Source organism: Polypterus senegalus, chromosome 18, assembly GCF_016835505.1.
Source record: "Polypterus senegalus isolate Bchr_013 chromosome 18, ASM1683550v1, whole genome shotgun sequence".
Classification (NCBI taxonomy): domain Eukaryota; kingdom Metazoa; phylum Chordata; class Cladistia; order Polypteriformes; family Polypteridae; genus Polypterus; species Polypterus senegalus.
In genome coordinates this window covers 32,742,708-32,767,029 of record NC_053171.1, presented here as the reverse complement: position 1 = coordinate 32,767,029, position 24,322 = coordinate 32,742,708, and the positions used below count along the sequence as shown (strand labels likewise).

General features: G+C 34.0%; 1 protein-coding gene across 1 annotated transcript in view; it reads right to left on the bottom strand.

Annotated features, from left to right (window-relative positions):
• sos2 (son of sevenless homolog 2 (Drosophila)) overlaps positions 1 to 24,322 on the bottom strand; it is a 107,781-nt gene that overhangs the window by 24,674 nt on the left and 58,785 nt on the right. Inside the window, exons 5-9 of the mRNA XM_039740992.1 lie at positions 22,187 to 22,393; positions 16,383 to 16,526; positions 10,661 to 10,771; positions 6,601 to 6,699; positions 6,108 to 6,235 (exon numbers count right to left, since the gene is read on the bottom strand). Coding sequence (XP_039596926.1) covers positions 6,108 to 6,235; positions 6,601 to 6,699; positions 10,661 to 10,771; positions 16,383 to 16,526; positions 22,187 to 22,393 — 689 coding nt within the window. The remainder of the gene's footprint in view (positions 1 to 6,107; positions 6,236 to 6,600; positions 6,700 to 10,660; positions 10,772 to 16,382; positions 16,527 to 22,186; positions 22,394 to 24,322) is intronic.

Genomic DNA, 24,322 nt, shown 5'->3' with positions numbered 1-24,322 from the left:
TCTTTTAATAACGTCTGGGTTTAAGGTAAATTTGAATAATAGTACAATATATCCTGTGAATCCCCACATATTTAAGCTTAATTTCGATATTTTTTTTTTGTCATTTCAGTTCACATTATTTAAAAATTATAATCACACAACAGTTTAAAAGATCCAGAAAAACTCAATATTAACTTCAGTAATTGGCCACATCATCAGCTCTAGGAAAATCATTAATAAAATCAATATTGCGCCTAATTTTATATTCTTGCCAATAAATTGTAATTTATTTAGTTATAACTTAGTTGTAACACTAAACAGCAAGTTACAACACCAAAAATGAAAATTTCTAATGGTGTAAATAAAGCAAGGAAAGACACGGCAGACACAGCTTCCCATCATGTAAAGGGAGTATGTTTAATTACTTTTTTAATCTCCCTTGAGATAAGTGGTATCACAATAAGAAATTACAACAGTAGAAAGCATATCAGTGTCTTCATAGTATTACATTAGGTTAAGCCATTTCCACTATTTTGGCCAGCATGTTATAGACTCACTTAAAACAAAGAAGTCAGAACCATTCTGCTTTAGTGTTTGTCCTGTTTTTGAGTATTAGGAAGGCAGTAGTCTGATCCTCTGCAATTTTGCTGAAGGTAATGTCATTCATTGATAATTTTACTTTCATAATGCAAATATACATAATTTGATGTTGCGTGTATGCATAAGTAAGTATTTAACAGTATATATATTGTAACTATCCATTCATTTTTCAATATGCTTATGTTCTGGCTTGCAGGGATAACCCTACAGTTGAAAAAGTTACTTTTGTCGATAAAACTAATTATTGATGGTGCTTTTGATAAAATTTAATCTTTAGCAGTGCAATTTGATTAATTTTCTAACCAATATTTGAAATCAATACAAATTCATTAACAATGGCAAAATCTTTATTCCACTACCAACCACATCTGCTAAAATTACAAAAAAAGTACCACTTTTGAGGATTCAAACAGAATATTGATTGTGAAAAGCATCATTCACCAAAACTGCCAAAACAACACAGTTCATGCTTTCCAGTCACCCTTAGCAGTCTTGCTAATGTATACTCAATAACAATTGAAACTCTTTAAAAAATCTGCCATTTAAACAATATTTACTCTGCTATACCTTTTTTTAATGTAAAAATCTTAATTTCTGTTTCTGACCCAGGTTATCTTATGAGGGTTAATGTAGGACCACTACACAGTGGCTATTCTGAATTTTATTGTGTCACATTTGCTCTAAGTAAGACAAAATATGACTAGTGGAGACACAATTGCCTATATTTTTCTTTTTACTTTTAAAATAGAAGGTGAAACAAAACACCAAAAAACATCGAACAACTGATTAAAATTATTTTGTGAATCATTTAAAACAGTGAGATTAACATAGTTTCACATGTCCCTATGTATGTGTTATGTATGCTTTCTGTATGTAGTAAGCTTTATGGTATAATTTCTGCGGTCTAACCATATAAACAATATTTACAGAGTTAATGGAGCACATGAAATGTAGCTTTGATTAACTGTTTTCATTTCAATGTGTTCAACCTGGGATTGCACAGAGTACAGTGAACCCGAAGTAATTTCCCCCATAGGACTGTATGTAAATACAATCAATCCATTCCAGACTGTATGTAAATATATTTTTTAAAAAGATTTTTAAGCACAAAAATAGTTAATTATACCACAGAATGCACAGTGTAACAATAAACTAAATGTAAAAACATTGAATAACACTGAGAAAACCTTAAACAAAGAAATTTAACATTTCAAGAGTTCATGCTATTGCCTTACAAACCACTCTCTGTAAATACTTTTTTTGTTTAAGTTTTAAACACAGGGAAAAAAAGGAACATTTTAAAAATCTGTAATTTATACAAAAAATAACCATAAACAACCAAGAAAACTAATCTTGCATGAGTTGAGTTCTGGCATGAAGGAAGTGAGGAGGAACTGGGTGGAGAGAAGATTACAGTTTTGAGGTAAAGTCGGTGACGATGCGGGTTCGCTGCATGCTTCCATCTCGCTTCCGGGAGCCCTTAAACTCGTCACCATTGGTAATGTTACTGATGAGCACAACGGTGAGGCACTACAATGGAGCAATCAGATGGTGCAAAAAGTGCCAAGTGCTTTTATTAAAATCAACAAAACAACAATCAAAAACAAAGTCCAAATTAAATAAAGTGCAGTGCTTTCAGAATTCTTCAATAAATAAATGATCCCATAAAAACAGAAGGGGAGGTTAAAATCCAATAGAAAAAAGTCTTCATTAAATACAACTTGATTAAAACAATGCTGAAAGCAGTCGCTTTAAAAACAAGCCTGGTGCATTCTTTAACTTCCTTCTCGCGCTCTCTCTCTCGCTGCACAGGGAGAGACTGAACACAAGCGGAAATCATCAGCACATATGAACCGGAAGGGAAACTGGCTTGTTCGTCACCCAAGTGTGTGGTCATGAACAGACGCAAAAGTTTTTGCAAACTTTTTGGTCGTAACCTGATTTGCTTGTGGTCCGAGACGTTCGTGACCCGAGGTTCCACTGTATTATAGATGACTAGGTGGTCCACAGCCAAGTCCCACTCACCAGAAATGACTGATGTCAAAGGATGTCTGATAAAAAAAATTAGCTTTTGTTATTTGACTTCCCCCACTCCCTTTAGTCAATCATGCATTAAGCTGACCATGGTACTGTAAACTGCATAGTGGAAAAACTAAACAGATGGATAAACTTCATTTGAAGATTTCAGACTTTGCTTTTTTATTTGACACTGTTTTACTATTTAATATATCTGTACCTTCATTCACAACTTGAAATAGAAATGTATAATGCAAATAATTTTCACATGGGACTAACTAAACAGCCCACTTGTGTTATGTATAGGCAATGTTTTCAGGGCAAAAAAAAAAAACCAATGTATTTTTAGGCATCTTTATTATAAAATTCTCCGATACATTTTACTGACTTAGGCTTTCTGAAATGAATTTTTCTCAAAAGAATTTCACAGAACTGATTTCTCACATGAACTGCATTAAAATAATTTTGACTAGAGCTACTCTCTCATTCCAACAAGCTTCTCAATCCTATTTGCCCGATTCCTCCAAAAGACCCCGAGTCAAATATTGAAACTCCCTAAAGTCCTAATGTCTATGACACTATTTTATAACTTACTACATGTGTCTATTATTCTAGGTATGAAGGAGTGGAAATTAACATTTATGGAAAAATCTATCACAGCCTAGATTCCTCCAGCGTTCTCAGGTTCTTGGTGAAGAGAATTTATTTTAAAGTAAAAGCCAGGATCTACTGTACTTGATTCTAACATTATATTCTGCAAATAAGGACTTTCAGATCAAACATTACTATTTAGATATAAGTCATATTTATCTGAAAAAGGATTTTTTATTTTTCAAAGGAAAGAGCTGACATTTGATTGTAAAACAATGGATGTTTGTTTTATTTGTTTTATCTTGCTCCAATTTTGACTTTTCATCAGCTGTATATTTTATTAATTTCTTATTTCAACTATCTACATCCTACACCTTTGGTGACTTGCTTTAAAATGTTGACCTTGGTTTCTTAGTAGATTCCTAGTAAACAGACAAACTCATTTCACAGAATATTATAAGTGCTGTGAAGAAAAACATGTACTAAATATAAATTATATCAAGAACTAAATACAATGCAGCATTTAGTACAGTATTTAATTTGTGAGACAAAAATAGACCCTGAGCCCCAGTTTAAATAACAGAGATTGACAGTGACCTCATGTTTTCCGGCCTCCAGGACCAAAAAGCTGCTTAATGAACAAACAAGTGTGTGTGTGTACGTGTCTATCAAGCTATGTCTCTGTTATATGCCTTTTGATATAGGATGCGTAAAAGCAGGGCTAAAGTTTGTGATGCACCATCAGTTGGAAGGAAAAATGCTATGCATTTTATTACTACATGCATTACAACATATATTCCAATAAACGGTGCTCTGCAAATGTTAACGCTAAATACGCAGAGGTCTACATTGATTAATTAGATTTCAAAATGTTTTAGATGTGTAGCACAGTTAATACTTAATTACATTACATGCGGTTATTATACTAAGTATTTATAGGGTGCATCTGCGAGGGATTTTGGTTGCTCTTATAATTACATAATGATTGGGGAATTCGTACTTAAATAGGACAGCTTTTGTTCTTGCTGCTGCCACCACCACTGCTGCCGTTAACCATAAAGTATAAAAATACAACACCTAAAATCATTAACCTAAGACTGAACACTTTTGAATACTTATTTGTTTTAATTTGAATATTCAAGACTAACTGGACTAATTTGATGACCTACCACATATAATACTTTGCATTAAATTTAAAATGACACAAATCTGCCCCTATGTAAGGTTCAGTTACTTGTACACTATCTGCTGTTCCACTTAGTTCAGTATCACATGTGAACGTAACAAGCATGTTATGTATACTCTTATCAATATCATTTATGTACAATAAAGAGAACAGCAGCCTCAGAAATGAGCTCTGAGGGACATCACTTTTAACATCACCCAATTCAGAAAAAGGTCCAGCGTTACAGTGTTCAAGCCAGTTTTGCACACATCTGCACAATGCATCTTTAATTCCCTTATCTGTTACTCTGATTACAAGCCTCTAATGTGGGACCAGATACAAAGTTTTCCAATAAAGATAAATAATATAACATGCATTTCTCTGATCTCGTACATTTCTTGCTTATTCAAAGAATTCCAGCATATTAGTGAAACACAATCTCCCAATTATAAAGCCATGCTGACTAATCACTAATACACCTGTTCTTGCCATGTACTGCGCCGTTGTTTCCTTAATGCTTTCATCAGTTAATTTACCCATAATGAATTCTATGCTTACTTAACTTTAGTCACTTGGATCAGCACGACCAACTTTTTTTTTTATATAATGGGATAAAAATAATAATAATTAATTATTAATACAGTACTTTTCTAACTACTCAAAGCACTTTACATAGGCAGTAGGAAACCACTTCATCCACCACTAATGTACAGCATCCACCTGGATGGTGCTATGGCACCATTTTGCACTAGTACACTCACCAGATATTAGCTATTTTGGCTGAAGGGTGGTAAAAGGGATAAAAGGGATGTGATTACTGGGCCAAAATGAACAAGTCCATGATTGGCAATTTAGCCAGGACATCAGGGTACACATGGAGGTGCAGTGGCAGTGCTGCAGTAAGAAGATCAGGGTTCGAGTCCTGGGTCCCCCTGCGTGGAGTTTGTATGTTTTCCCCATATCTGTGTGGGTTTCTTCCGGGTACTTTGGTTTCTTGCCACAGACCAAAGACAGGATAGGTGGACTGGCAATACTAAATTGGCCCTAGTGTGTATGTTTGGTGTGTGTGTCCAAGGTTTGCTCCTGCCTTGCACCCTAAACTAGCTAGGAAAGGCTCCAGCAGCGCACACAACCCTGTTCAAGACTAAGCGAGTTAGAAAATGACTGATTTAGAGAAAAAAAAATGTTCAGGGTACACCCAAGGCTCTTTTCTGACCCCAAAGAGATAAGACATTGGTTTTACATCTCATCCAAAAAACATCACTATATTTACAAGTACAGTACCCCCATCACTACCCCATTGGGGCACTGGGATCCATATAACACATGGGATAACACTGGGATCTATATAACACATACCACAGGGTTATTAACCCCTGCTGGCTTCACTAACAATGCTTCCAGTAGCAACCCACACTTTTCCTGTTTGGTCTCCCATTCAAATACTGACCTGGCCAAAACATGCTTAGCTTCAGATTCTTTACCTGTTCTGAACTGCAGGTGATGTGGCTGCTGGGATAATATTTGCAATTTTCAACTCTTTAGGGATTTTCCAAGAGAGCAGTAACAATGCGCGTCAAGGGTTTATATAGGTACTCACTTTGCAATACTAAAATACCCATCAGAGATTTGTACAGTGTATTCATGAAATCATTTTGCACAATTTATTGAAAATTTTAAAATGCACAATTTATATGGGTATAGCAGACTGATCATTTGAAACATACGACTGTAATATAAAAAAATATTCTCTCACCCAGGTTTTCGGCGTGGTAAATGTTTGCTATATATTCTTTCCATACTACTTTGCAAGTTTAGAAGAGCAGTAATGGCCTGCTTCAGGCATTCTTGATCATCCTCATCTTGGCTGTTGTCTTGCAGTTGCTACAAGAAAAAATAAAAATGATCATCAATGTTATTTCCCCTCATCAGCATACACTCAAATGTTTATACTAAAAGAAGAATATCTGTGTGATTAATTTAATTGGTGACAAAAATGCTAAATTAAAACACACACAAATTAACAATCATTTTGACTAAACAATATGCTTGCGATGCTGCCAACAGTTTCACAACCTTTAATGGAAGGGGTGCCTGGTGTCATTTTGCAACTAGACAAGATGCCATCACCCAGAGGATGACTATGTGACTGATCATTCAGTTTCTATATTGTTTTATATTTATAATATGAAATAATAAAAAATAGAGGTATATATTGTGATATTCTCCACCTCCAACTGAAGGCTTACCTGCAAAAGCTCAAAATAATGTAAACAGTGATAAACTGGAACCATCATCAGCTGTGGCAGAACATACTGAACAGCTTCTTTGAAGCCTTCGGCTATTGACTGAAAACAAAGAATTCAGGTTACATGAAGAATTCAACTACCTTGTAACTTCAATTATTACTGTTGTATTTATTAATCTCAGGTGTAAAAGAATCAAATTTAGCCAAATATCAACAAAAATAAAGTTTACATGTTAAAATTACTTTTTCCTTTGGGTAAGTCATAATGCATCTATGTATTATAAAACTGAATAAGCACTTTTTACAGATGCCTCTTTTTTTCTCATGTATAAGCAGAAACCAGCATTTCTCCAATATCATGCATGTATGATTATAAAGAGTGAATGAATTTAATTCAGCCCAAGTGTAAATATTTGCAGGTGTGAACCTTTATTGAATGCTGATGGTTTCCCTATAATATTGACCAAAATGACAGATTTAAAGGCAAATTTAATACTGTATAATAATCTCACAATACTCAATATTCACTCTCATATAACCTATCTGGAGACCGCTAGACTTTTGTGATAAAATGAAACCTTACAAGGTCATTTTAATCATAAAATGGGAAGGCTCAAATTGTTTAAAGTCAGCAATTGTATATTTACTTTCAGAAAGAAAGAAAAAAAAATGTTACACTATTATTTAACAAGCTACTGACTGTGATCAGCATTATCATAATAATTATTAAAAGCACATACTTAAGTCATCCCAAAATTCAAATATGAAATAGATCAGGATAAACACCTGGCAAACTCAAAGACCCACCAGAACTATGAGTGATGTTTGGAGGACTAAACTGTTTTATATGGATTTTCCAGGATGTATCACTAAAGCTTAGAAGGTACAATCCAGCTTTGCATATTTTAGAAAAGAACTGCATTGTAACATTGTTAAATTAAAGCAATTTTTGTTTTCTAAATTAAGTGGATATTTAAATGCATGCTCAAAGTAAAAGCTTCTTCACTTGCAAACGCAATTTTTAGTTTCATCTACAAATGCCTTCACAACCATCACATTTTAAATATTGAACCAAAAGTATTTTATGATGCTGTTCCATTTTGGACTTTAAGACTAGACCTTTCGAAACAAACAAAGAAAATGTATGGTGCTTAAACATGTAGGTTTAATTTAAGATGTCAAAGTCAGTTGTGTTAGTTTAATATGCATTACTAAAAGTAGAAGACATGAATAGGTTTGTGTTATGACATTGTTCTGTTTTTTAAAAAAAAAATAATTTGCCATTTAATGCTAGACAGCACTTTGTCACCAGGTCTCAGAGGCAGAACTCCTCTAAATGGGAGTGAGGGAAATAAGACTGGAAATGAATAAATATGCTTCTAAGCAGGAAGAAAAAGATACAGAAGTCAGTGGGAAAAAGCTAAACCACATAATGAAAGACAGATGGTCAAGTGCTGCATATTAAAAGAGGTTAGAAAACCACAAAATTGACTTTGATACAGTTCTAAGTCTCTGCTGTTGAGATCCGTCTAAATGAGCATTATTGTATAGTGCATGTGAAGACACTAATGGACACTAATTGAAGAAATAAACTTTCCCAGTCATCTCCCCGTTTTCCTGTACCTTCTTAAAGGAAATCTATCAGCCATTTTCCTGAATTGAGTTGCCTTTTTTTTTTTTTTTATATAAATAATTGCCTCCTAAAAAGTTTTCTCGCATATAGAGGGAATCTAAAACTGTTTTTTTCCTTCATACAACACTATAGGTATCTTAAAATAAACAGAAATCATAATTTCATAAAGACAGACAATAGACAGGGTAACAGAGGGACATTAGAAAAATGTATTTTAAACATTCAGGTTTTCGTCCTGTTTTAAGATAACTACATGTATGTCTGTTGAGCCAGTTACGCTCTAGCAAGTGTGGGATTTGTTAGCACTGTTAAAAGACTGGATTTAAGTTTACTGTGAACCTACAGATTTGCTATTTGTTTTCAATTTGTGATGCTTCAATTGATTGATAGGTGATCTAAATTATTGGATTTCCCCTCTAAAAAACTCAATCAGTGGTCTCTAAACTAGCTTATATAAAACAATGATATTTTTACTAAAGGGTTTTTATTAGACTATTGATGAATGTGAACCATCTACTTTGTTTTAGCTTGTTTTTTGTTACTGCCATATGTATATGTTAAAAATGTATATGGTTTACAAGTAAATATTTTTATTATATTATTTCAGTGGAAGTGTTTAATTTATTTTACAGTCAATGAATAATTATATTAGATTTGAAAAAGCTATCCTCAATATTAAAAAAAAAGGATTGTTGGCTAGATATAAAATATTTAGTCTGACTTTTTTCATTTTAGTTTCAGTAGGCTGCCATATTCAGGTTAAACATCTTAAGGAACATTTTATGTTTTATTTAGTTTTAGCTTGTTTGTGTTAATACATACGTAGATGCCTGACCTGCATACGTTATGGATACATTTTCAGGATGCATGTTTAATCTGGAGGAACAGCAGACTTAGGTTCTTCAAGTCTGTGCCAGTCAAAACATATGCTTGCCTGCAGGCCGAAATAGTAGTACAGGGGAGTTACACTATTTGCTGATTTGCATATGCATATAGAACTTATCTAATCAGAAATAAGTTGCAATTCCCATTCATGAAAATAAAATTTAAACAGAGTACTGAATGTTAATTATAAAAAAGAAGAATGCAAATGGGATTATACAGTACTGTACTGTGCAAAATATCAAGAAAATTAACAAATGAGCAAATCATACATCTGTCCATGCATAGGTATAAGGCTTTATATAAAGCTTCCCATGACAGATTTTCACGGCTCCAACTAGCCACTAGCAAAACTGTGTAGTTAAGTATGTAAAGTTTTTTTAAGAGGAAAGTTAAAAAAAAAAAAAAATCTAATGATTTTTCTCATTGTTTGTCCATCAGTCCACCACAGGTAATTTAAGGTAGCACGGGGTATGGGACCTTTCAATTATAATGTCATATATTGAAAGATACCTCTGCTATTAATACATTTTCATCAATTTGTTGGAATAATTATGTATTTCAACTCAAAACTGTACACGAAACACATTTTTCTTGATATTATCATAGATATAATTGGGCAGGACACTAACTGTAAATGCCAAGTTACATGTTTAGGCAATTTCCCTTCCTAAAACCTAAAAAAAAAATTACATTTCTGCCTATTTGTCAGTCTGTTTTGGATTTATAATAATCTCTAAATCTTTACCAACACTTTTTGGAGTAACACCTGATGGAAAGTCACTGCTTAATAATCTATTATCACACAGACCGATTCATAGTTTAACCTGATTTCCTGCTCCCTAGATAGACTGGGTAGATAATGTCAGGTTGGATTTGAATAAGATATAGAACAGTCTTAATTTAACTATTGTAATGTAATTTAGAAAACTAATGAAAATTTAAAAAGTCCACCCTAAAGCCATCAGCAATTGCAGACAATAATATCAGTTGTCACTAGGAAAGGTTGTTTTCATTAATTGTCATTAACCTCTTAACTGACATTTGTTTGTTTTTTTAATGTTACTAATGTTCTAGTACAACACACTGTTTAACCTTTTAATTTTAGCTTAATAAGTATACTTCGTATCTAATTATTTCTTATGAAAGAAATGTTTAATCAAATGTTCCTTTGCTATATTTCACAATTGTTTGATCTATACTAACATTGAATAGTTCTGTATGGGTGGTAGAAACAAGCCATACTGATGATTGCTTTAATAAATGTTTAAACATACAATAGAGAAATATGTATTAAACAACATATAAAAAAATAACTTAAACAGAGTAATTTGGACTACAAATATTTAAAACAACCCAAATCTGAATGGTAAACTTTAATTCTCAGACAGAATGCCACATAAACCAAGACTGATTAACCTACTGGCACTCACCCTAAACTGGACTGCTGTTTAAATATTTATTTAAAGAAACACAAATTTAATTAAGTGCAAGAAATGCATAAACCATCAACATTAACCAGTGAAAACATACTAACCACTGTTACCTGGAAGTGATGGGCAACTGCAGGTTTTGCCATTAAGTTACTGAAATGTTCATGATATTGTCGAGAAAGAATGTCCTGAGAAAAGGTCTCATATGGATCAAATGCTTGTTCCTGCAGACAAATAAAAGTTCATTGGTATCGAAACAATAAAAAAACAGGAAAATTATAACATAAAAGTGTTGAATTAAGTCATCATAATTACCTATAAGCTGGACACAATTTACTGTGGCCTGCAGCAATATTTTCAGTCAGCATACCACTTACTAAGTGTTAGGTGCTTTAGCAAAGCAGAAACAACCAAAACTTTAACATACTATACAATATGTTCATCAGTACATTAATATTTCATAATAAGCTCAGATTGAAAACAACAACAAAGGTTTGCCTGAAGCTAATGTGCAAGAATGAAAGTCACCTATTAGGAAAAGCTGTTTAAGTACTGCAACAAATGATAAGTTACTGCAAACATGGGTGTCTTTTTCCTGGGAGACTGATAATCATAACCGAGATGGCCAAGGGCTAATGAAGGCATACAACAGCAAGAAATTTGCAAAAATGCATGGGACTTTTATTTAAAGCTAACAGTGCCCAAAACAAAGGGTGGTGCAAAAAAAAAAAACTTCTATAAACAATCCAGTAAATAAACTTAAATTCAAATAAATAATGACCATAAATAATCTATTAAAACCAAGGATAAGAGTCAGAATTAGCCATGTCTTCCTGTTCCCACTGCTTCTCTCTCTCATCTCACCTTGCACACCCCTCAGCATGGCTAAAACACTAGCGAATGCGATCCTTGACCAACTTCCATCCCAGCCACCCACCATTTGCATCATCTGGGAAGTGTCAAATCTGGCTCTCTCATCTTGCCACCTCTATCGGCAATTCCCTGGACCCCTGAAGCCCATGATAGCTTCTACTCTGCAGAATTGATCACTCCAGAAGCAGACCGTTTAGCTTCCTTCTACTTGCACTGGCTCTCTACTGCCCAATTTCTTTCTTTCTCTTTCCTTTTCTTACATATGCTGTACAGAATCATTGCTATTAATTCCTACATCTCACTGATTGATCCTTCAGTCATAGAAAAATGTCATTTCTGTGGAGAGATGAGACTGTATTTCACAGTTTTCTGTAGTAGACTTTTAAATGCTCTGTTTTTAGTGATCGTAACTTGCCTTTTAATTATTATGTATTTTTTTATGGTGTTACCGGAAAAAACAATCTGGAGGAATGCCTATTTTTTTTTTTTTTTTTAAATATCCCACACCTGCTGTACCACAGACCCCAGACATATTTCACCACATTGCATTTAAGTGACCTTGGAAGAGGGTGAGATTTAGTCCAATATATAAAGAAACTTGAAATTAAGAAGGCGATTGCAATGAGAAATGCCATGCAGAACAATTTTCAAAAAAATTTCAGCATACTCCCTTGTAAAAGTAGTCAAGTCAAATATGAATAAAAAAATTGTAAAGGGGTTTACAGAGTTGAATATAGTGAGACATCATGACAATCTGGGTTAGACAGTGGAACGCAAAGTTGCATTCTTGTCTTCTAAATTAAATGATTTGGAGAACAGAGATCAAAGAAATGTCTGTTTTGCTAGTATGAAAGAAAGCAGAAGGTAGCAGTTTCATCAATTTTTTGAACTATCATCAACTATACAGTATATCTCAACCTCCGTAATTTCCCTCCAGTGACTGAAAGGTGTCACTGCAGGTATTCTTCCAAAACAAACTCAATGCACCAAAGGTCACTGATAAGGTGGTTTTTTGATTATGTTGACCACCAGACAGTTCTCAAGGGATCTTTGAAAATCTCATGTCTGTCTTTAAAAGGTTATCAAAATCATCTGTTTCAGGGGACCAGTAGCAGCCAAGCCAGGAAGGCAATGACCTTAATGAAAAGAACTTATAAAATGTGGTTGCAACCATTTCTTTTGTACTCAGCTTGTCTCCAATTATCATATGTCCCTGGAAAAGAGATTAATAATGACTCGAATAAAGCTCCTGAGATATTGACAGTCTTCAGGGCACAAGGAGTTTTCTCATAATAATAGCCATTTCCGCTGTCTTTATTTCGGAATGTTTTCCAAAACCTGCTTTTCTAAGGTCAGTGATGCCTCCTCTGATTGCTATCTGTCCAGTGAAAGAGTATTATTACTCCTGTGGTCAAAAATTACTTTTTGGCATTAGACTCACTATTTTAGTCTATTTGTAATACCTCTTTGGAACAGAATTAAATAATACATTTCAGACTTGAACATACTTGTTCATCTACTTATTATTATTGTAAACTTGCAACTTAAAACCTATAACTCAAGTTTTGACAATGCTAGCAAATCTGGTTATTTGCATGTAGAGACTAGTGGTAAAAAGATGCGCCCTGCTTATAGACTGATCCCTCACCAGTCCACCTGCTTAATGAACATATGTAAGTTTTTAGATATTTTGAAATAATTGTTGGCACTAATGCAAACTCTGATACCAATCACTTATTAAATAAACTACTCGTCTATATCTGCCACAGTACCACTTGTTCCACACTGAAAATTCAACACAGATTTAAATTTGGATGTCTCCTTTCATTTAAAAACACATATGCCGAAGAATCTGCTTTCTCCAGGAGACTAACTTCCCACCACAATCATCATCACTCCCAATCTAGACCTCACTACAAATTATTTGCCAGTTGCTTGTCTCGACTATCACAAATGTCTCTTTTGCCCCTTCACTCATGAATGTAGTCTTGCAAATGTCTTGCTTTCCATTGACTGGATTCTTCTTTTCTTCCAAACAATGATTTCTGGCAATAAATTAACTACCAAATTAGAAAAATTTATTTCAGTTTACTTTAGCTCTGTGGTTGTTTTTTTTTTTGGTATGGCTAACCATAAAAGATACCATTTGTGATTTCATAATACTGTTTGACAGTTGACAGCCATGGCTGCTAAAGAGAATATGAGCTTGAGCTCCTTCCCTAATTTTTAAAGAGAGTGCTTATGTGGTGGACCCAGAATATGAATATTAAAAGTCTTAATTTTGCTCTACAAATTCAACTTCTTTTCCAGAAGATCTCGCCTTAAATAGCTAACTGAGGAAAAAGCTTCATTATTAGGCTCCTCTATGTCTCCATGAAAAAAGGTAAATCCACAACCTCTGAGTGTCTTTCACTTAGGCTTTAATCAGTCTTTAGAAATCAGCTGTCTAACTCACTTTTTCAGGAGCTAAACACTACATTTCCCCCCAAAAACAACTTTGTTTATTAGGCAAAGCAGGAGACAGAGCTGGAGGTAGCAGAGTTAAAGATGCTAAGATTTGCACTGGGTGTGACAAGGATGGATAGGATTAGAATACAGTACATTAGAGGGTCAGCTGAAGTTGGACGGTTGGGAGACAAAGTCAGAGAGGCGAGATTGTGTTGGTTTGGACATGCACAGAGGAGAGATGTGGAGTATATTGGGAAAAGGATGCTAAGGATAAAACTGCCAGACAAGAGAAAAAGAGGAAGGCCTAAGAGAAGGTTTACTGATGTGGTGAGAGAGGACATGCAGGTGGTAAGTGTAACAGAACAAGATGCAGAGGACAGAAAGATATGGAAGATGATCTGCTGTGGCAACCCCTAACTGGAGCAGCCGAAAGAAGATATGCCCTTTGATTGTTCTAACCTGCAACTTTAATGATCAGTCCCATGTGATTCTAGTCCTGAAGCATACCTCTAACACAGAGCTTAATTCATTAGCACCCTCATTTGCTGTACATTATATGACATTTGGGTGTGTTTTGCAATTTACATTACTAAAAATGAATTACTGTCAAATAGACAATTAGAGCAATAAAACACCAGACAAGTTTCAGAAGCCTTTTTCAATGACATAACTGCATATGCAGTGCACATATAAATCTAAATAATTATGATTTGCTCTATAAGCCATTTGAGTTTACCACTAAAAAGATTGTTATTCTATTTACTGGAACCATTTTTAAATAAAAATAATACAGACGAAACAAATCAAATGTAGGAAACCATAGGAGGAAAGGGAAATAAGGAAAATTTAACATCTTGTACTGTACAATTTAGAGCACCACATTATTCACAATTCCCTAAAGTCTAGAAAGTCTAAATGTAGCATTCTGTGGTATTACCCATTGCAAGATTAAGCTGAACATATCTTAATTTGAACGCCTTTAGTTTTGGATAAAACATATCCACAAGCTCTTGAAAAGTAACAAACATCACCAAGTCTTAAAAATGTTAGGCACAAGGCATAAAACTTAAAGCCAATAGCATAACATACAAGAAAACCATTTTGTTGCTTTTGTTAATGTCTGATAAATTGCAGTCCATGCACAATTTTTCCCTGCACAAATTTACCACCATGCCTTATTTTGGCTGCTCATCCATGCGCTGATTAGACAAATCTGCATTGATGTAGTTATTAATCCATTATTGAACTTACCTAATTTTAGTGTTTTTCTTTTCTTGCTACTACTTCCTTGACATCTTGAAAAGTACTTTGCACTATACAGTATCTTGTACATGAAAATGTACTATAGAAATAAATTTTGTTGTCTGTATCACTGATGAACCTCTAGCATTATCGTCACCAGCTGCCCTCATGTCACATATTACTTTTGACTAAAAGAATTGGGCTTTCTGTAGCAGGTTCCAGGTTTGTGTGAGTTTGGAGTTAAATTAATTATCACAATCAAGAGCCTTTATTCTTCCTCTTCAGCATTTATATTGACTAATTCCATTATGACGCCACCTTTTTGTCTTTACACAAAAGTCAGACAAAGCTTTCCTTTACTCCCTTTTACTTTTCTAATCTTTCTCGAGTCTCAAGCAATTGCCCTCGTAAACTGGAGCCGATTGTTCCACTAATATACATATCATCACCAAAAACTTATTTGTATGACAGTAACATTCTGCCTTTTCCTTGATAACGTTGCCTCAGATTTCTTACACATACATAATTTGTTTAGTTCCTGCAATATATACTTTTAATGGCATAATTTCTGCCCTTAAATAATCTTTGACATCAATCTTCTGTTTAGATACCTTGAAATAAACATTTCTAAATAAGAGATTGTTGTCTTCAGGTACTTCAAAGTTTTACATAATGTAAAAGAACTATTTTCCCCTTGGTCACCACTCCTCCATCTTTCTGTTCTCATCTGGCTATTATAATAAATCCCCCCCCCCCTTTACCCATCTCTTATTTCTATACTACAGAGAATTTTTTTTTTTTTTGAGTGCCACTGCTATAAAGGTAGCATTGGCCTCTCACGTTACCTAAATTGTGTCTCTGCCAATTTCTGGAACTTTTATAGTTGGGCATTTCAGCTGCATTCTGAATCTGGAGTCAATGTGTCATCTAGTTACAATATTAAGAAATAGCACTGTTGTTCAGCTAGTTAGCATGGGTTGTCAATACCTGGTAATGAGAAATTAGTAACCCTCCAGCATTTTATTTTTGGCTATTTGATTGATCTCTCTCTGGGCACCACATTTATTGATACTAATGGAAAGGTTTCTCCTTTTTTATGTGGAACTTTGGAATAAGTTGTAATTGTTTTAATTGTATATGTGTTCAACTCTTAATCAAAAAAAAATTTCCACACAAAAAATTTCATAGTTTTTTAATGTTTACATTATTATATGCAAGTACAAAATTCTTTCACACTTACATGAGAAAAACCAAAAATCTAAAATAACAAACCTCCGCTAGGTCTTCAAAACAGCTGCCCACAAGAGGATGGGGACTGTCGTCTGCAGTCATTTCCACTGCATCTTCAATCAAACCCAACAGTTTCACCGTAAGCTCATGAATATCCAGAATATTGCTGAAGATTACTTCAATGTCCTGGAAACACAAAGCATAACCAATTATATGTATAGTTTTTCATTTTACTTTATTTACCACATCTATCAGTCCACATTATCTGATGTTTTGCACAAGTCTAACCACTCGCTTATTACACTGTAACAATTATTGACAAAGATTTAAAAGAGCAGTAGGCGCAGCACACATCTTAAGCACATATCCTTATGGGCCTCTTGTAATAAGGCATGTAAGGAGTCTATGGCAGTGTGTTTTTATTTAAAAGCAGCACTACGCATGCTCTGTGGGTGTGGGCACGGCTGAGGAGCTGGGCTGCTGTTGGGTATTTCATTTGGAGTTGAGACGATTGTTAAATTGGTCAGCTGTTCCATACTGGCACTTTGCAGATTATAATTAGGGTGTCGTGGCCACAGGAAGGTAAAATGGAGTCCCAGTAGAATGGGAAAAATAAGATCAGAAACAAAAGGAATAGAACAGAGAGACAAAGAATGTGGAAGACGGAGGTAAAAGAAAGGAAACAAAAAAGAAAGAGGAAGGATCGAGGCAGAGCAAGTACTGTATTGGGTGGAGGCTGGCAGTCAGGAATGTGATTCCAAAACGAGCAAGTATACAGGATTCATGGGGTAAGGTCGCTGCTACTGAATCAACCAACTGCTCTGACTAGGCTCCTGCTAAAGGTTGAGTCTTGGTGGTGGGAGAAAGGAACAGGCTTGTGGGGTCTTCACAGATCCCAAGGGATGGAAGAGAGGACATGAGTTGGAGTTTAAAAGGGTGGCTACCTGTTGGAGGTGAACAGAAGAGATATCAGTTGTAGAAGCAACAACCAAGGCTTGTGTTGGTTTTAAACTTTGATTTTACTCGTTTTGACAACTTATTTATTGATGATTTTAACTGTCACTTGTATCCCTGTTCAAATAATTTATTTAAAGATGAAATGCACTGCACTTTGGGCATGGTTTAATTTTGCTTTGGTTTGTTTTAATGAAGCACTGAACGCTTTTTGTAACTACATTTGCTTGTTTGAATTATCATTGCACTGGTTCATGCTTGGTACAAGACTACTGAAGTCCTAGGTTCAAGGAATTATGTAAGCTGCAGCCACAACCCGGACAACATACTCCCCTACATTTGGCATTTTTTAATTCAAAAAACGTTCTTGAATTTAGAAAAGTTGGATAATACCACATAATCTACTACAATTTAAAATTTTTGTTTCTCCTGTGTCTTAATTAGAAATATAGCATTTTCCATGTCTGAGACAATGCTTTTATATCACATTTACTGGATGCCATCTTTCAGATATTTATTTAATAGTTACTTCAATATGTTTACCTATGAGGTTCACATAGCTTCAATTATCATACGATTCAAATTGTATAATACATCTTGTATACAGTATATTCTTAGCAGCTAATGACATGCCTTCTCATTTATTAAAAAAAAAAAATCCCCAAAAAATGACTACTTACATAAAACTACAACACTTAAGGAGTAATCAACAGAATAGGAAACTGCAAGCACAGAGATATGTCAAGTGATGGCTTACAGTTGAAAAGGCAATCCTTTCAGACAAAATTCATCATAGCTAAGTCTACTTTGCTTCAGAAATCCTAAGGTCAAATCTTCCACCCTTTAAGGGAGAGATGACTAAGTAGTGGTTTGAGTGCATCTGTGCAGAAGATTAACACTAAGTGTCACACTGTTAACTGTCAATCTGAACAAGTAATTTTTCTATTCTGTTATAATTGGAAATAAAAATGAAATTCCCTTAAAGATGCTCCCAGTTATCAAACTGCTATTAGCAAAATAGTAAAATAAAAATTAAATGATTGCTGGTTAAGATGAGCTCAAAGTTTTGTGTTAATAAAGTAGCACAAAATCTAAAATTAATAAAAATTTCAGATTAATATTATACAAGATCTGAATGTATGTGGATCAATGAGTTTTGAACTTCTTATTTAATTTTGGAAAATATGGAATATGAGGGCTGAAACATAAAGATCTTAAAAAAAACATGCATCTGTTAAAAGGAAAAAGACAAAGCAAACACAACATAAGTTGCAATACTACCGTGCTATCTAGAGACTGTATTCATCTGTTTAACTAGCTGTGTGGTATAATCAAACATCCTTCACCCAAGCCTTTTCCTTTCCAAATTCCACAGTTTCTCCAATTTCATGCTCACTACTGATCATCAACCACTAATAAGATCCAAGTTTACGTCTGGAACCATTGACTGCATGAACTTATTTTACCTGCTATCAGTTGCATTTTGACCCAGTAAGATGCAAATGAGGAAGGACAGAGGAAAAAAAAACCAAAAACACGCTATACAGTATTTAAAAAAAATGGATGTAAAGCTTCTAAGTTTAACAATTTCATACTAGGTTAGTACAATGAAAAAGTGGCAAAAAAGCTGCAGGGAACTGTTGCTCACATAAAGGTGTTTTCTACACTTAAATACTAAAATAATGCATACTGTATTAAAACATTGTATTGTTTGGAAAATTAATTGATGAAATGTTATGAAAAGTAATACTTTACATTTCACCACTCTTTTCCAAAGACATCCCTTGGGCAATACAGCAATGACTGAAACTAGGCTGTAATCGGATTTTATATTTTAGCCTAAATAACAAAATGTCAGCATCAGCTAAGTACCCATTATATAGTGAGAGGTTCCACAAAAATACTGACTGGAAGATAACCCTTCTTGAAACAGAACACCAGTCCCCTGTTAATGGCCAGCAAACAGCTACCTATAAACATTTACCAATTCAGCGATTTTAAAGTTTTCTTTTTTTAAATTCAGCTAATAATTTGAATAGAATCTATCAATACCTAAATACAACAGTAATCATAAATTCCCATTCCTAGAACCGTAACAACCTGTAATATACAGGAACTGTTGATTTTTATTATTCAAAATAAAAATACCAATCCAACAGAGAAAAACAACAATATCACCTCATAAGGGTTATTCTTATGTGTTTAACATGCTTTACAGTTAACGCTTCTATTATTTACATTCACAATGTCATAGCAGCCTTTTCTTTTTACAATGTTTTCCTTATAGCCTCTCTAAGACAGTGGGAACTACTTTTTTTATCCTATTTCTTGTAACTTGCTATAAAATTCCAAATGCATCTTTTTAACAAATCCATAATGCCAATATATATCCCTAAAATAGGAGTTATTTCAGATTTGTTTTAAATCATTTTTGTACCTGCATAAAATATCCATTTCAAAATAAAGTCAAATGACTAGTTTGTTACTGTTCAATAAACCTCTAATATCAATTATAAACTCCATATTACAAAGTAAAAAGTTGAAGTCAGCTTCTCTTCTTTTTTACAATTATCAAAAGTAAGCAAAGTAACAATCATTCACTAAATTCAAGTCTCAAAAGTGGTGGATCCAGTTTCACTGTACACAAATAAATGGTATAACCATTGTAAAGTGTGTTTAGAAGGCAGCTATGCAAAATCTGTTTAAAGTGCAAAGTAATAATGGACTACCACTCTTAGCTCACTTACAGATCTTGACCAAATCTATGGGAAAAATGGACCCAAATTACTCTTTCCATTTAATTAAACTGAATTATTTAATTAACAGAAGTAAAAAAACAGGCAACTCCTTACTCATTCAGAATGTGTCTGCTTAACTTCACATGAACATTTAAAAATAAATTACTTAAGAATGAAGAGTAATTGGCATGTAGCTATGAAGGTAGCCAAGGGAATTAAACACATGCTAACATTTGTTAATTCACTTAAGACAATCTGCAGCTTATTCATCAATTTATTGATCAATTGAAAGACGAATTAATAATCTTAAAAAGGAATTTTCATTCCTTGGCAAAAAGAGCTTCTAACAATATCAGCTGGTAAAACTGGCTGATCAGGTTTAGGGAGTGGTGGAAGAGGGTGGTGTTAAACAGCATTTGTAATTAAAAAAAAAGTTTTTATTGAAATAATGTTCTTAAAATGCAAATGACTAATAAAGAAAAAGTACCTAAATACAAATAAGGAAGGAAGAGAGATGCTAGTGTCAAGAAGGTCAGAAGACTATCATGGACAATTTTTAATGCATCTGCTTTCACTTATGTTTCAAGGAATATACATTTTTTACGTATTGAACAAATTACAATGATAAAAGGAAATAAGTCTGAACTTTGGCTGGAACACTCAAGGACAGTCAGAGACATGTACCAAAGCAATTCCAAACCTGTCTTGAAAGTATGTTTTCTGTAATTGTCGAGTTGAAATGTGATCTATCGCCCAAGTGTGAGGTCACTGGAGCAGGGTTTCTTCAAGGACCTCCCTGAACTTGGCTGCACTCGTCCATCCCATTCATTCTGACTAACCTCTTTGATGACTTCAACCCTATAGAATATCTGTGGAGAAACCTGAAGATGGCAGTTAACAAATGCTTCTTACCCAATCTAACTAAACTTGAGAGTTTCTGCCAGGAAGAATGGGATCAACAGTCCAAATCCAGTTGTGCAAAGCTTCTACATACTTACCCAAGAAGACATGTTTTCAATTTGTCATTAAGGGTTACTGAGAGTACATGGATGGTCAAAATTGGAAAATCTATTCATAAAATTAAATCTACAACACAATAGAGTATGCAGAAAAGGAATGGGTCTGAATACTTTCTGAATCCACTGTATCTGCATCTTTTTATCTTGATTTATATTTCATACACAAAATACAATGATCCCTCCTCCCTCACATTTCATGGTTTTGCTCAATTGTGGATTTATAAATAATGGCTTCCCTTATTCATATATTTCTCAACATTATATTATCTATATTATTACTGCCTATGTGCCACACTACTATCCTGATGCTGCAAAAATACACATAGGCAACAAGAGGTGGGGGGAATCTTTCAGGGGCACAAAAAAAAAAAAAGTAAGAGAGAAAAAAGGAAATGTGTGATAAAGATATGCACATATATCATGAGTATGCACTTACTGAATGGAATGTGGTTTTCTTAGCAACTCTAGAGAAGAAAAAGAGCACATTCAGCCAACAAAGGCATGTGTTTATTATGACAAATCTCTTAACTGCAAATCTTTAAAAATTTTAGCACAGATTACCTCAAAAAATGTCTAAGCAGTCAATGTGCCACTTTCTTCTGAAAAGCTACCTTTCTGGTTATGTTTTTTTGAGTAAGCAGGCATACTTCCTTGGTTTCAAGTGTCATTTAAATATTCTAAAATAAATGTTTAAATCTTAATTTAGCCAGTTTTAAAGTGCATGTACAGATGGACATTCAATGATTAAAGGGTACTGGATGTTGATCCCATTAAAAAGCATGATGTACAATTGATGCGCCTAGTAGAGAACTTTAGGTGTTTTAGGATAACTGTGTACTTTCTCGATGTGAACAGCATAGAACAAATTGGAGAAGTCTTTAAAGTAGTTCAAAAAAGGAATGCATTTACAATGATCAGTATAACAGACAAAGACAAAACTTCACTGGCAGATGCAGAAGTGAGCAGATCTGAAAACAAAAGACTGATAAACTGGGCAAGCATATCTTGTAAAGGGTAATATAGAAAATTGCTGGACAGTAAAGAAAATTTTACAGGTTTCTGGAATCTCTAATCAACTACAGAATCAACTGTATATCCATGATACTAATTAGAAGGGTCAGTACTAAATACTTACAGTTGGTGTAAATAATTTAGTGTTGAAAAAGAAAGCATCCCGGAACACCTTGATGATGAGGTTTAGCTCTCTAAGATACTGACGCTCTTCTGCTATTTCTGCACGCACTAGGTCATCATAAGTGACCTCTCCTGTGGATGAAGGCTCATCTCCACATTGAGACTCTAACCCAATGTCTTCATCTTGATCAAACATGTCCATGAGTACCTGTTAGACAACATAAATCTCAGATAAGGTATGTTAAAAACACTTTTCTACTAAGAAAAGTACAATAAATCATTCAAGTATTTTTATGTTATGTGCAAAATATGTTTGATTAATCAGTTCTAAAGACTATTTTGAATGTAGTTTCCTTCATATATCCCTACTGCAGACACCAGGATTATGTATATGCTGTTAAGCTAGTGTTTTGAGTACTTCATTTTATATTTTTTATCTGGCTGCTTGTTATATTAACCAAAAAATATGACATTCAATCTCTAACATAACCACCTAGTCATGCATCTTGCCACAAAAAATAGTGGACTAGCAAAAATTTAGTTCACAGACTGAACACCTGTTTGAAAGAAGGACTAGGAGAAGAATTTTATGTAAGAATTTTATTATTATTATTATTATTATTTTAATTACAGAAAACCATCACTGAGAAATTTCCAACTATAATGTGAAATAAACAAAAAGAACAAGTTACAAAATTATTGCATGGTGCAACATTCAGATGCTGACAGACACATTACATGTTTGAAATTTGGAACATTTTTATCTTTTGTTTAGGTTTATTTTATCTAAGAGACAGATGCATGTTTATTTATTAAATATTCATGTAGCAATTAGTCACATCCAAAAATAAGTTACAATAAAATACAATTAAACAAACTGGTAGAGTATTAATTCAGCACATAAAAGCATGAATTGTATATTATTCCAGTATGTATTTATAATCCAGGGGACATAGGCCTACGGTGGCTAAAACATTACCATTCTACCTCAAGTGATGAAAAAAACTATTTTTATACTGTTGTTAGCTGTGGGGAGTCTATGGCTAATTGTAGTTCACATTTCTTGAACATAACATTTTTTAAAGCACCCCCCTAAAATGGAGAGGTAAAGTCTACTGTGAAGTTTGAAGCTTAAATTGTTGGGTGCAACGGACCATGATGGCAAGACAGACACTGTGGTGCTTTGAAGGTAAATTTCAATATTAGAAAAATATTGAACTATTATAACCTATAGATAATGCAGGGTTGATGTTGTTTTCAGTGTAACGTAAATACTGGTTATGTATGACGGCTTACAGAGTCATACTTAGCTGCTTTCCTCTTTCATTAATTTCTAAATAAATAGCCTTCTGCTTTCCTTTCCTTTTCTAAACTTTACGAAGATCATTTAACTGACCTGGTATGACTTCAAGCAGCAGGAGATGTAAGTTGGTGGTGTAGATGTTTGCACAAGCCTCCCTGTGACTGTATATTTCCAGCCCTGCGCATGCGCAACTTTGCTGACCTTTTAATGACTTGTATTAGGGGATCTGTTTTGCCATCAGGAGCAGCTACTGGACGAGTAAAAGAGGGAAATATAAAAAATATATAAGTTCAAATAACTCTCAAGGTAAACTTGTAATAGTAATACATATATTTGCATAAAATGTTTCGGTTTTAAAATGGACGATTTTTGAAACTCACCAGTGCTTTTAAATGGGAGTATTTAATAAAAAAAAAAAAAACACGCATAGCAAGTTCTATTGAGGACATTTCAACGAAAACTGGATTTACCGAAATTGTTTACGATAAAGTAGATCAAATTTTAGCAAAAAAAGGTCAAATTGGAGCCAGGTTGTTTCATGCAGACAGACAGATATGACAACATTATTTACTTTCGTATTGCGAGCAAATACACCTAAAAAAGGAGGTACTGTACTTATAATATATAACATAAAATTAGAAATCAAGAGAGCTGTGTACATTGATGAGCACTGAATAAACAAGGGAGGAGAAAACTAGTTAAGTTATGAATTTTTGATCTGACCTTGACCTGGCTTGTCTGAACTTGAAGACCACTATGAAAATAACAAAGAACTCTTTTACTCAGAAAATTAATGAGAAATGTATCTGTGATTCACACTTTATTGTATAATAG